At 46.5% G+C, this 13,011-nt stretch overlaps 1 protein-coding gene across 49 annotated transcripts in view; it reads left to right on the top strand.

The window, feature by feature from the left end:
- Nucleotides 1–478: 478 nt before the first annotated feature.
- HPS1 (HPS1 biogenesis of lysosomal organelles complex 3 subunit 1) overlaps nucleotides 479–13,011 on the top strand; it is a 30,541-nt gene continuing 18,008 nt past the window's right edge. For 10 of the 49 annotated variants that reach the window (XR_013398234.1, XM_077947180.1, XM_077947172.1 and 7 more), the window contains exons 1-5: nucleotides 479–524; nucleotides 1,986–2,100; nucleotides 4,131–4,247; nucleotides 11,977–12,114; nucleotides 12,331–12,473. Coding sequence is in view for 40 of the 49 variants with exons in the window: in XM_028826748.2 (XP_028682581.1) it covers nucleotides 4,131–4,247; nucleotides 11,977–12,114; nucleotides 12,331–12,473 (398 nt within the window). In the remaining 9 variants the exon portion in view is untranslated. Of the gene's footprint in view, nucleotides 1,023–1,985; nucleotides 2,101–2,299; nucleotides 2,354–4,130; nucleotides 4,248–11,976; nucleotides 12,115–12,330; nucleotides 12,474–13,011 lie in introns of all 49 variants that reach the window. The other 39 variants (XM_077947171.1, XM_077947148.1, XM_077947136.1 and 36 more) reach the window with 13 other exon arrangements.

Here is a 13,011-nt window from a genome sequence, read left to right as displayed (position 1 = left end):
CAATATACATATCATTTTTTAAAATTAATCTTGCAAACATAGGTTCAACACGAAACTCCTAATGTGCACTCTGCTCCCAAAATAGATTGAAAACTTCTATAAAGAAATTCCAGCGTTGGGACTCTGGGGGCAACTGAGCCCTTCTGTGCGCTGTGTCACCTCCCCAAAGGTCAGGAAGAGCAGTCACAAAAGGACAGCTCTAACCCCAGAACTTCAGTTCATTAAGCAAAGCCTGGGGTTCCGGGCAAGAGGAGGAGAGAAGGAATCAGCTGAGGAGCCAGGAAACCTGGGTTCTGAGCCTGGTTCGGCCCCTCAGCAAGTTATTTTTTCTCTCTGAGCCTCCGTTTCCTCTTCTGTAAAACGGGGCATGGGCAAGGCCTGGCAGGGGCGGGGCTCGAACCTGCGGAAAGCGACGGCGGCTCCGGCCCCTCCCGGGGCGGGGCGGTCACGTGCGCGATCACGCGGTCCTACCCGGAAACGCGCCCGGGCTCCTGCAGGCGGGGCGCTGTGCGCGCCGCGATCCGGTACGTGGGTCTCCGGGCAGTCCCCTCCCGGGGCGGCGATCCTTCCTCAGAGCCCCTCGCAACCCTCCCGGAAGTGGGGGAGGGGCTCTAGGGGTCCCGGAGCGGGCCCACCCCTAGCCTCACCCACTGCGGGCGTGTGGTCGTGGGCAGGTCGCTTCCTCGCTCGGAGCCAAAGTTCCTCAGCCGTGAAGAGGGGCGGATGTCACAAGTCAAGCCTCCTTCCCAGGATGGCCGTGAGGTTCAGGGGTGGGGAGAGGTGGGGATTTGGGGGTAAAACTGGACAGAAACTGGCGTGCTAGGCAAACGGGAGCCGCTGACTCGCTCTCTGCAGAGACTCGGGGACAGGGCCGGGCTCCGAAGGTGTGGGACCCCAGAAGGAGCTGCTGAAGGCGGGACCAAGGGCTACAGGGAGGTTTGCTGGAGTCCAGATGGTGAAAGTGCGCTCTGGGGGTCGCCCCAGCTTGGCCCTCCCCCCGCCATCTGGAGCACCCTTCGCCAGTGAGTCCCCTCCGAGTTCCCTTTCTAGGGCAAAATAGCAAGGTGAAGCCGAAGTCACAACGTTTCACCGGCGAGGTTCTCTTCCCAGCAGCCTTTGGGAAGCATCCCCCTGTTTCGGGAATGTGGCATTCGGGCCAATCATGTGGGTGATGGAGCCCGTCTCAGGATTAGGTTGCTAAAGGCCGAACTCCTAACAGCAGTCTCTGTGGCGGGTAGTCACTTGCCTCTTACTCGCTCACAGTGCTTGACTTCCTAATTAAGTTTTCTGTTGTTCCTGCCTTCTATCCAAATATGAAAGATTCTGGAACCAGATTGGTTAATCCTGTTATTTGAAGAAGGGAAGCTGAGAAATAGGAGTAATGATCCCCACACCTATATAAGAAAGCAGTTTGCTAAGGTTACTTTGCAGCTTGCCTGGTCACTCCCGTGATCTAACCCTGTAGGGAGGTAGAGTAGGGGATGTTGCTCTATTTCTCCGTGGGAGTTTGAGGCTCAAAGAGGTTTATGCGACTTGGCAAAGCCAAAACTAGAACCTGGTCCCAGATGCCTTTCCTGTTTGTTTCCTTCCACTCATCGCATCACCCCAGGATCCCCACTCCCTTCACTGGGACTGCATCCTCGCCGCCTGGGGTGTGCTACGCTGTCTCCGGTCAGTCACTCCTAGCGAGCTCCCTGGGGCTGCTTGGGGAGCTCTGAGTGACCCACAGAAGTGAGAGCGCTTCGTAGGAACAAAGGAGGAAGGAACAAAAGTGGGCACCTGCTCTGTACAAAGGGCTGTGCTGGCGGGGTTCCTATTCTCCATTATGGGAGGTGAGGGGCAGGATCCCGGATATGTTCTTAGCAGACTGCCTCAGGGCCTGGAGAGACCAGGGACCACGCAGCCCTTCTCCAGCTTGTCCTTTCCCAACGGGCAGCAGTCAGGACCAGGGCATTTGTCTGCCCTCATGTTCTCTCTGTTTTAAGCATTTGCAGGACCAGGGATGCTGTGCTGCTCTCCCATGAACCAGTCCCCAAGTCTCTGCTGCAGCCCTTTCTGAACCTCTGACTGTCTGGATGCTCCACTGTGCTCCTTGCCAAGGTAGATGATTTTGCCCCACCTGGGGAGGACAGGGAGGCAGGCAGCATCCACCCTGGGGCACTGGGAGGCAGATGGAATGAGGTAGGCAGTGGACTGAGTGCTCCTGAGCTCTGCAGACCTGCTCATCCCCTCCCCAGCCCTGCATCCTGAGGTCACCCCCATCCTGATGCCTCATCTCTCCTTCACCCCTCGCATCCAGGTGGGTCATCACAGCCTGCTGAGTCTTTAAAGCTCCTCCGGCCCCCACCAAGGGGTGAGCACTCATTACCCGACACCTGCACCTAGATGACCGCCTTCATGACCTCAACCTGCCCATCTCCAGCCAGCCGGTCACTTCTCTGCTCACAACCACAGCCTCCATTCCATAGCCCACTGCTCCCTAACCCATACACTCTGGTCAGCTTTGTCACATGTACCTGGGAGTCCCAGAGAAGCCTCTTCAGGTCCACCTGCCTCTCCCAGCAACCTCCTCTTCACACCTGTTGCACTGTCAGTGTCTGCCTTGGCATTGAGTAATTCTGTGGGAATAGCCTGCATTCCTCCTTCACTGTGCTGTTGTCTCCTGGCATTCACCATAAACACCTTGGGACCAGTTGCACCGAGTTAGTTTGGGAGGAATTCAGTAAGGACCACTAAGCTGGACCTGGGGATGACAGAACACAAGACCTGGAGATGCTATGATCCTCCCAAAAAAACTGGAAATCTGCATGTGTGAGAGTTACAGCAGAGCTTCCTAATCATTGTTATGGCTTAGCACACATACCACATGATTATATCTGCATGACACCCTGAGGCACATAAGAGGATTTGAAACCACTGCCTGAGGCCTCTCAGCTGCAACAGGCAGCCTGGAGCGCTGTCCTCACCAGCCTGGTCAGGCTGCCCCAAGAGTTAGAAGATCAGCGCTTGCCGCACCCAGAGGGCCACGGCACACAGTGTGGGGAGCTGTATGAAAGCTCTTCCAGTGGGTGAAGAGTTAAGACGTTCCTTACACAATCAAGCACAGAGTGTGTGGTGTGTGTGGCAGGGGTGGGGGAGGAGATTTGGGAGGGCTGAAGACACTGGTAGCTGTGGCCCTAGAAGCTGCAGCCTACTAGGTACAGGGTCTTTAGGCAGCCTCTGTTCTCACCATGAGCAGGGAGAGCAGCATTTGAATGAAATTCTGTGGTGCTGAAATAAATTCAGGGCCTTTGAGGCTCGTCTTCTGGAGCTGTTTTTTGCTTGTTTATTTGCTTCTTCAGACAGAGTCTCTCTCTGTCCCCCAGGCTGGAGTGTGGTGGCACAATCTCGGCTCACTGCAACCTCTGCCTCCCAGGTTCAAGCAATTCTCCTGCCTCAGCCTCCCGAGTAGCTGGGATTACAGGCGCCCGCCACCACACCTGGCTAAGTTTTGTATTTTTAGTAGAGACGGGGTTTCACCATGTTGGCCAGGCTGGTCTCAAACTCCTGACTTCAGGTGATCCACCCGCCTCAGCCTCCCAAAGTGCTGGGATTACAGGCGTGAGCCACCGCCCCTGGCCCTGGAACTGTTTTTATCTGAGGGAGAGATATCTCTGGACTGCGCAGAGATGGAGGTGCAGCAGCGCCCTCCAATCCACACCAGGCACTAACTGTCTGCTGTGCGCATGGCCTCCCTGGGCATTCGGCTCCATGTCCAGGCCAAGACCCGGGTCCCTTCCTGTTCCAGTCTGGTTCCGGTAGGCCCTGTGGTGGGTCTGATGCTGTGCTGAGAGGGACTAGATACCACAGAGGAAAGAGCCCCAGCCTTGGCATCAAACAGATTTAGGTCTGGATTCCAGCTTTGCCACTTCAGGCTGTGCCTGTGTCCTGCTCTCTAAAATGGGAGTACCTAAAGAGTCCTACTTTGTCCAGTTGTGAGGGTGCAACAAAAATGGAAGGCCTTTGTGATGTCTGGTGTGCAGAAAGGGCTCACTGAATGTTTGCTGGGGTTGGGGTCCTCTTCATTACTCAGGCTGTGCTCATGGATGTTGGGGCTAGGGGCTGACCTTGACCTTGCCTTTCCCTGGCAGATGAAGTGCGTCTTGGTGGCCACTGAGGGTGCAGAGGTCCTCTTCTACTGGACAGATGACGAGTTTGAAGAGAGTCTCCGGCTGAAGTTCGGGCAGTCAGAGAATGAGGAAGAAGAGGTGAGTGCAGGGTAGGCAGTCCCAGGAGGGGTGGATAGGAAGGAACCATACAAAACTACCAGCAGGCAGAGAGGCAGGAAAACCTGTGTTCACCCTGTCCTGGGCAGCATGAGCAGCGTGTTGTGTGGGGTCCAGCATCCTTCACAGTTAGACCCTCATCCTCAAGGTCTGCCTCTTGATGCTCTGAGCTCAATGACCCCACCCCCACACCCCACCAGGGCTCTCCGGGCTAAGTGAGGGCAAGAAGATGTCGAATTTGAATCACATAACAGAGGAACTTGGAGCCATCAGTTTCTGTACCCTAAAAAGTTTAACAAGGCTGGGCATGGTGGCTCACGCCTGTAATCACAACACTTTGGGAAGCCAAGGTGGGTCAATTGCTTGAGCTCAGGAGTTTGAGACCAGCCCGGGCAGCATGGCGAAACCCTGTCTCTACAAAAAAAAAAACCACAAAAGTTAGCCAGGTGTGGTCCCAGCTACTTGGGAGGTTGAGGTGGGAGGATCACTTGAGTCCAGATGGTAGAGGTTGCAGTGAGCCAAGATTGTGCCTGTGCATTCCAACCTGGGCGACAGAGCAAAAAAAAAATGAAAAAGTTTAATGTAAGCTGAACACATTAATTTTTTAATAGCTGTATTAAGGTATGATTAACATACCATAAATTGCACATATTTAAAGTATACAACTTGATAAGCTTTGATATGTATATATACCTATGATTCTATCACAATCAATAAAAGGAATATATCTACCACCTCAAACATTTGTAATCCTTTCTTTCCCATCCCCATCCCGTAGGAACTGCTGATCTGCTTTCTGTCACGATAGGTTAGTTTGTATTATATGGGCTTATATAAATGGAGCCATACAGTATGTGCTTGGATTTAGTTTGGTTTTGGTTTGACTGCTTTCACTCAGCATGATTATTTTGTGATTCATCTGTGTTGTGGCATGTATCAATAGTTCATTCCTTTTCATTGAGCAGTAATCTATTGTATCAGGATGCCACCATTTGTTCATTCATTTACTTGTTGATGGACATCTGTGTAATTTTCAGTTTTTGACTATTACAAGTAAAGCAACTATGAACATGCACGTACAAGTCCATGTATACATGGATGCTTTCACGTCCAAGGACAGATATTTAGGGTAGAACGGCTAGATCATGTACGTGCATGTGTAACTTTTTAATAAACTGCCAAACTTTTCCAAAGTGGTTGTATAATTTTTTATTCCAGCTGTAGTGTTTGAGAGTTCAGTTCCTCCATATCCTCACCAACACTATGGTCCGTCTTTTTAATTGTAGCCATTCTAATAGATGTCCACTGGAATCTCACTGTGTTTTAAATTTCATTTCCTTAATGACTAATGATTTTGAGCATCTTTTCATGTGCTTATTTGCCATATCTTTTGCCCAGTTTTTATTTGAGTTGATTGTTTCTTCTTACTATTCTTACTGAGTTTTGAGAGCTTGTGATATATTTTGGATGAAGTCCTTTATCAGATACATGTTTTGCAAATACTTTCTTCCAGTTTGTGGCCTGTGTTTATATTCTCAATGGTATCTTTCAAAGAGCAGAAGTATTAGAACTCGAGTTTGTCCATTTTGCATTTATGGATTATGCTTTTAGTGTTACATCTAAGAAATCTTTGTCCAACTCACAAAGAGTTTTCTCTACATATTCTTTTGAAAGTTTTATAGTTTTAGGTTTTATATCAGGTCTGATGATCTACTTTGAATTTTTGTGTGTGGTGCGAGCTATGGATTGAAGTTAATTTTTTTTTTTTTTTTTTTTTGCATGTGGACATCCAGTTTAATACTTTAACGTTACAACTCAGAAATACTTGTCATTTTCACTTACATAATTTCTACTGTATATTTTAAAGGAGTAATTTATTTTGAAAATGTTTTCCCAATTAATTTTGGGTTAAAAATGTTTTTTACTGGGGATGCAGTGGAAGGTGTTCTTACGTTTCTGCAGCAGCATGGACTGGTTGCCTATCTTGCCCTTTCTGCTCTAAGGGGTCTCATCATCCAGCCAATGAGTGAGCCAACTCCACTTCAGGGGGTCCATTTACCATCAATGTCACCCATGTTCTCATCACAGTCTTTAGGCAAACACAAGATATCAGAGATCATAGACATTCAAGTGGTTTTATTTAAGCTAACTGTTAGACTTTATTTTTTAACAGTCAATACATACAATATTTAAATTAAGACTTTTTAAGTATTTCCGTTTTTAAACTACTGTTACAACTATGTCAGCTTAAGAAGCAAGCTATTTGGTGGCCTTTCTCTTCCTCTTTATTGAAAACCTGGCAAAGGAATGAACTGAATTTTCAGTTCCTAAAAATGAGTAGTGTAAAGGAAAGGTGATCTTTAAAGTTTTTTGTTGTTGTTGTTAATGTGCAACACATTCTTTTCTTGTCATATAAATAACATGAGTTAATTGTAGGAAATTTGGAAATACAAAGAGATAGTTTTTAAATGACCTGTAATTCCACTACCCAGAGCTATTAGCTTTTTAATATACTTTCTTTGGGTCTTTATTTTTTCTATATAATTGGGATTATACCACATTTACAGTTTTACTGCCTGTTTTTTTTTTTTCACTTGCCATTATATCAAGATATTTCTTCTCTTTTCTTAAATAGTCTCAGAAGCATAATTCTTAATGGAAACATTATACTCCAGTACATGAATCAGTGTATCATCCTTTATTTAACTATTTTCCTCATATGGACATATATATTGCTCCTAATTTGCTATATCACTCTTGCTTTAAGGAACATTTGTGCTTAAATTTTATCTCATGTCAGATTATTTCCTTAGGATAAATTCCTAAAAATAAAAATATTGAGTCAAAAGCCATTCAAAGATATTGTACTACTTTATAATTCCACCAAGTAATATATGAGTATGCTCCTTTATAGTCTATATACACCAAACATTTTTATCTCCCCTGTGTTTTTTTTTTTTTTTTTTGCATGTGGACATCCAGTTTAACACTTTAACATTACAACTCAGAAATACTTGTCATTTTCATACCACTATAAAGAAATGCCCAAGACTGGGTACTTTGTAAAGGAAAGAAGTTTAATTGACTCACAGTTGAGCACGGCTGTGGAGGCATCAGGAAACTTACAATCATGTCAAAAGGCGAAGGGAAGCAAGACACCTTCTTCACAAGGCAGCAGGAAGGAGAAGTGCTGAGTGAAGGGGAAAGAGCCTCTTATAAAACCATTAGATCTCATGAGAACTCAGTATCACAAGAACAGCATGGGGGAACCTGCCCACATGATTCATTTACCTCCACCTGGTTTCTCTGTTGACATATGAGGAGTATGGGAATTATGGGGATTGCAATTCAAGATGAGATTTGGATGGGGACACAAAGCCTAATCATATCATTCTGCCCAGGCCCCTCCCAAATCTCATGTCCCTTTCACATTTAAAAACCAATCATGCCTTCCCAACAGTTCCCCAAAGTCTTAATTCATTCCAGCATTAACCAAAATGTCCAAGATCAAAGTCTCACCTGAGACAAGGCAAGTCCCTTCCACCTATGACCCTGTAAAATAAAAAACAAGTTACTTTCCAGACACAATGGAGGTATAGGCATTGGGTAAATGTTCCCATTCCAAATGGGAGAAATTGGATGAAACTAAGGGGCTACAGGCCCCATGCAAGTCCGAAATCCAGTGGGGCAGTCAAATCTTAAAGCTTTGAAATGATCTCCTTTGACCCTACGTCTCACATCCAGGTCACACTGATACAAGAGGTTCTCCCAAGGCCTTGGGCAACTCTACCCCTGTGCTTTTGCAGGGTACAGTCCTCTTCCCAGCTGTTTTCACAGGCTGATGTTGAGTATCTGCAGCTTTTCCAGGTGCATGGTGCAGGCTGTCGGTGTATCTACCATTCTGGGGGCTAAAGGATGGTGGCCCTATTCTCACAGCTCCACTATGCAGTGCCCCAATGGGGACTCTGTGTGGAGGCATCTGACCCCACAATTCCCTTATTCACCACTCTAGCAGAGGTTCTCCATGAGGGCTCTGCCCCTGCAGCAAACTTCTGCCTGGACATCCTGGCATTTCCATACATCCTCTGAAATCTAGGTGGAGGTTCCCTAACCTCAATTTTTGATTTATGTGCACCCACAGGCCCAACACCACATGTAAGCCACCAAAGCTTGGGGCTTGCACTCTCTGAAACAACAGCCAGAGCTGTATGTTGGCACCTTTTAGCCATGGCTAGGATGCAGGGCACCATGCCCCCAGACTGCACAAAGCAGCAAGGCCCTGGGCCCAACCCCTGAAACAGTTTTTCCTTCCTAGGCCTCCAGGCCTGTGGCAAGTGGGGCTGCTGTGAAGACCTCTGACATGCCCTGGAGACATTTTTCCCATTGTCTTGGTGATTAACGTTTGGCTCTTCATTACTTTTGCAAATTTCTGCAGCCAAGGCTTGAATTTCTCCTCAGAAAATGGGCTTTTCTTTTCTATTGCATCATCAGGTTGCAAATTTTCCAAACTTTTATGTTCTGCTTCCCTTTTAAAGGTAAGTCCCAATCCAAACCATCTATTAGTGAATGCATAAAGCTGAGTGTTTTTAAGAGCACCCAAGTCACTTCCTGAATGCTTTGCTACTTAGAAATTTCTTCCACCAGATACCCTAAATCATCTCTCTCAAGTTCAAAGTTGCATAGATCTCTAGGGCAGGAGCAAAATGCTTCCAGTCTCTTTGCTAAAGCATAACAAAAGTCACCTTTGTTCCAGTTCCAAATAAGTTCCTCATTGCCATCTGAGACCACCAATGATATGGACTTCATTGTCCATATCACTATCAGAATTTTGTTCAAAAGCATTCAACAAGTCTCTGGGAAGTTCCAAACTTTCCCACATCTTCCTGTTTTCTTCTGAGCCCTCCATACTGTTCCAACCTCTGCCTGTTATGCGGTTCCAAAGTCACTTTCACATTTTCGGGTATCTGTATAGTAGCACCTCACACCTGCAGTACCAATTTACTGTGTCAGTCTGTTTTCATACCACTATAAAGAACTGCCTGAGACTGGGTAATTATAAAGAGGTTTAATTGACTCACAGTTCAGCATGGCTGGGGAGAACTCAGGAAACTTACATTCATGGTGGAAGGCAAAGAGGAAACAAGGCACCTTCTTCCCAAGGCGGCAGGAAGAAGTGTCAAGCAAAGTGGGGAAGAGCCCCTTATAAAACCATCGGATGTCATGAGAACTCACTCATTCTCATGAGAACGAGTTGAGAACAGCCTGGGGAACACCACGCCATGATTCAGTTATCTCCACCTGGTCTCCCTTGACACGTGGGGATTATGGGGATTACAAGTCAAGATGAGATTTCGTGGGGACACAAAGCCTGACCATGTCATCCCCTCACCAAAAAAAAGTTCTATTCCTGCAGAAAAAGCTACAGTCATGCCTTGCTTAATGATGGTGATACATTCTATTAATAACAAATTCATCATTAGGTGATTTCCTTGTCATGTGAACATCAGAGTGTGTACTTACACAAACCTAGATGGTGTAGCCGACTACACACCTAGGCTCTACAGTATGGCCTGTTGCTTCTAGGCTGCAAACCTGTACAGCATGTGACTGTACTGAATACTGCAGACAGTTGTAACACAACGGTAAATGTTTGTGTATCTGAATGAACATAGAGAAGGTATAGCAAAAATCTTTGTGTAATGTTATGGGGCCACTATCGTGCGTGGTCTGTTGCTGACCAAAACATTGCTCTTCAGTACGTGACTATACTGCTTTTAAGATGAGTTTCTATCAAAATCTAGATTCATAAGTGACTTCTGTATTAATAAAATTTGTTCAAGAAAATCGTGGTATATGAATAATTCAGCAAATATTTGAATTCTTGCCTGTTTATTGAATTCTTGCCTGTTTATTGAATTCTTGCCTATCTGTGGGGGTATTCATTAACCAAATATTAATTGAGAACCTATCATGTGCCAGTCTCTTGGGTTAAAGCAGTGAACATAGCAACATGATCCCTGCTTTCATGGAACTTAGAGTCTAAAGAAGGACGTTGTACAGTGAACCAGATGGCAAATAAGTACCATGAGTTCAGGTGGTGACAAATAGTCTGGAGAAGTTAAATGGGGTACGGGATGGGGAGTGACAGAGGCAGGGGTTGGTGGCCTGAGGTGGCCAGAAAAAAAAACAATCTGAGCTGGAGCCAGAACGATGAGTAGGAGCCACTGTGAAAGCTTGACAGACAGACTGTGGGAGCTGGGCACAGTCCTTGGTTCCTGAATGTTGGCAGGAAAACTTACTCCATAGTGCTGTGTCCCGCTTGTACTTCAATGCTGCACCTTCCCGCTGGCCAGTTGCCCGTCTTTTCAAGACAAGGTCTTACTCAGCTCCTTGTAGATTTCCCTAGCTCCAAGTTAGTGCTGTGCCTCCCTCATATTTCATTCACGTCTCCTGAAATCCTCTTGGGAAATCTGCTGTTTTCTTCCTTTCTTTTTTTTCCACTGTGGAGAATTTGATTTGTAACTGTTCCACTGGCTTTATCCCATTTTATTCACACAATTGCAGCAAACTTGTCCAGTTCCTTTTTGTTCTTATTTATTTGTTTTGTTCCTTGTTTCGGCCAGCTGAGAGAATGGATGGAGGAAGAACTTATCAAAGTCAATGCAGACTTGTTATGGAAAATAGGGAAAGTACAGAAATATACTTAAAAATAGAGGGAAAAAAATCACTCCTAATTCCTCTATCCAGAAGTAACTTTAATAAAATGGCTTTCTCAGTATTTTATCACTACTTCGTTTTTTCTATGCATTCACATTCTTGTTTTATTTTTAACTACAACATTGTGTCAGAGGAATTTTCCATGTCATTGAAACACTCATATATATATATATATGTGTGTGTGTGTGTGTGTGTGTGTGTATATATATATTTTACTTTAAGTTCTAGGGTACATGTGCACAAAGTGTAGGTTTGTTACATATGTATACATGTGCTATGTTGCTGTGCTACACCCATTGACTCATCATTTACATTAGGTATATCTCCTAATGCTATCCCTCCCCCCACCCCACAACAGGCCCCGGTGTGTGATGTTCCCCTTCCTGTGTCCAAGTGTTCTCATTGTTCAGTTCCCACCTATGAGTGAGAACATGTGGGAAACGCTCTAATATTTTAAGTGGCTATAGACTTTTCCATAATTTTGATGTACTGCTATTTATTTAACTATTTCCCTGATCCTGGATGTTTATATTTTTTTCCAGTTGTTTGCTATTATAAATTATGCAGTAGTGAACATCTTTGTGCATGTGTCTTTGTCCTAATCTCTGATCATTTTCCTTAGGACAAATTTTCCAAAGTAAACTTATTGCAAAAAACAGCATAGACTTTGGTACATGCTGCAAACTTCCTTCCAGCTCCCCGTTCAGTGCTCCCCACATTCCACTATTGTAATGAGGCCAATTCCTTAATGTTTCTTTCCGGATTCAGAGCCTAAACAGCACCATTACCCAGCTGGCCCTCCCCATTCTTCCTAACCACTACCCAAAGTGTTGGGGGCAGTCTCTTTTTGCCCCCCTCCCTACCAGGACAGTGATACCCTCCCAGGAGGGTCTAACACTATGGAACCCTTGATATCAAGGCCTTGTCTTGTCCTTTCCTTTGTTCTTGTTGTCTGGCCCACTCTAAGCAGTGATATTTTCCCCCATTTTTGTAGCTCCCTGCCCTGGAGGACCAGCTCAGCACCCTCCTAGCCCCGGTCATCATCTCCTCCATGACGATGCTGGAGAAGCTCTCAGACACCTACACCTGCTTCTCCACAGAAAACGGCAACTCCCTGTATGTCCTTCACCTGGTGAGTCTAGCTCTGGGGCCCATGTTCCTCTTCCCTCCGCTCGATGGGGAGTCCACAGGCCTCTCTTATCTGGAGCTTTAGACTCCTTTAGAAGGCAGAAACGGTATCTTATCAAACCCCCTGGCACCCGAGCCTTCCCTGGCTTGTCCGCAGAGACTAGGGCAGGTGAAGGGAGTGCCTGAGGGCTGGCTGACACTGGCCTGCCTGTGCCTGCAGTTTGGAGAATGCCTGTTCATTGCCATCAATGGCGACCACACTGAGAGCGAGGGCGACCTGCGGCGGAAGCTATACGTGCTCAAGTACCTGTTCGAAGTGCACTTCGGGCTGGTGACTGTGGACGGTCAGCTTATCCGAAAGGAGTGAGTCCTCAAAGCTGGTCCCCTCTGTCCTTTGCCGAGCACCCTCGCTGGACCAGGCAATGTGTGCCCAGCCCCTGTGAAGCTGCCATTTTTCACACACTGCCCCCAGCTGGGTCCCTAGTTCAGACAAACAGAGCTCAAATGAACCTTGGAGATCATCTGGTCCGACCTCTGACTTTGTATCTGGTGAAACAGAGCAGGGAATGGAACTCACTTGCCTGGGGTCATCCAGCTGGTGGTTGGCCACATCTAAACTAGAAATCTGAGCTCAAGACTCTCAGTCCAGTGCTCTTTCCATTCTCCCAACATCGTTGCCCGGCATTACAAATCTGGTCTGAGCTAGTCCTCTCTGGCTTCTCAAGCTTCAGACTGCCTCTCCAGAAAAACACAAGCCCGTGCACACTCATACAGACTCGTGAAGGTTTTCTCAGGAGACAGACCCTAAAACCTGTCTCTGGGCCCACAGTAAAGAACTTGGGGAAAGGGAATGATGGTTCAAAGTATACACTGAGGTGGGAGGGACCCCAGAAAAGGCTTA

Source organism: Macaca mulatta, chromosome 9 (genome assembly GCF_049350105.2).
Source record: "Macaca mulatta isolate MMU2019108-1 chromosome 9, T2T-MMU8v2.0, whole genome shotgun sequence".
Taxonomy (NCBI): Eukaryota; Metazoa; Chordata; class Mammalia; order Primates; family Cercopithecidae; genus Macaca; species Macaca mulatta.
The sequence above is the reverse complement of the archived record's forward strand: the minus strand, read 5'-3'. Positions and strand labels throughout refer to the sequence as shown.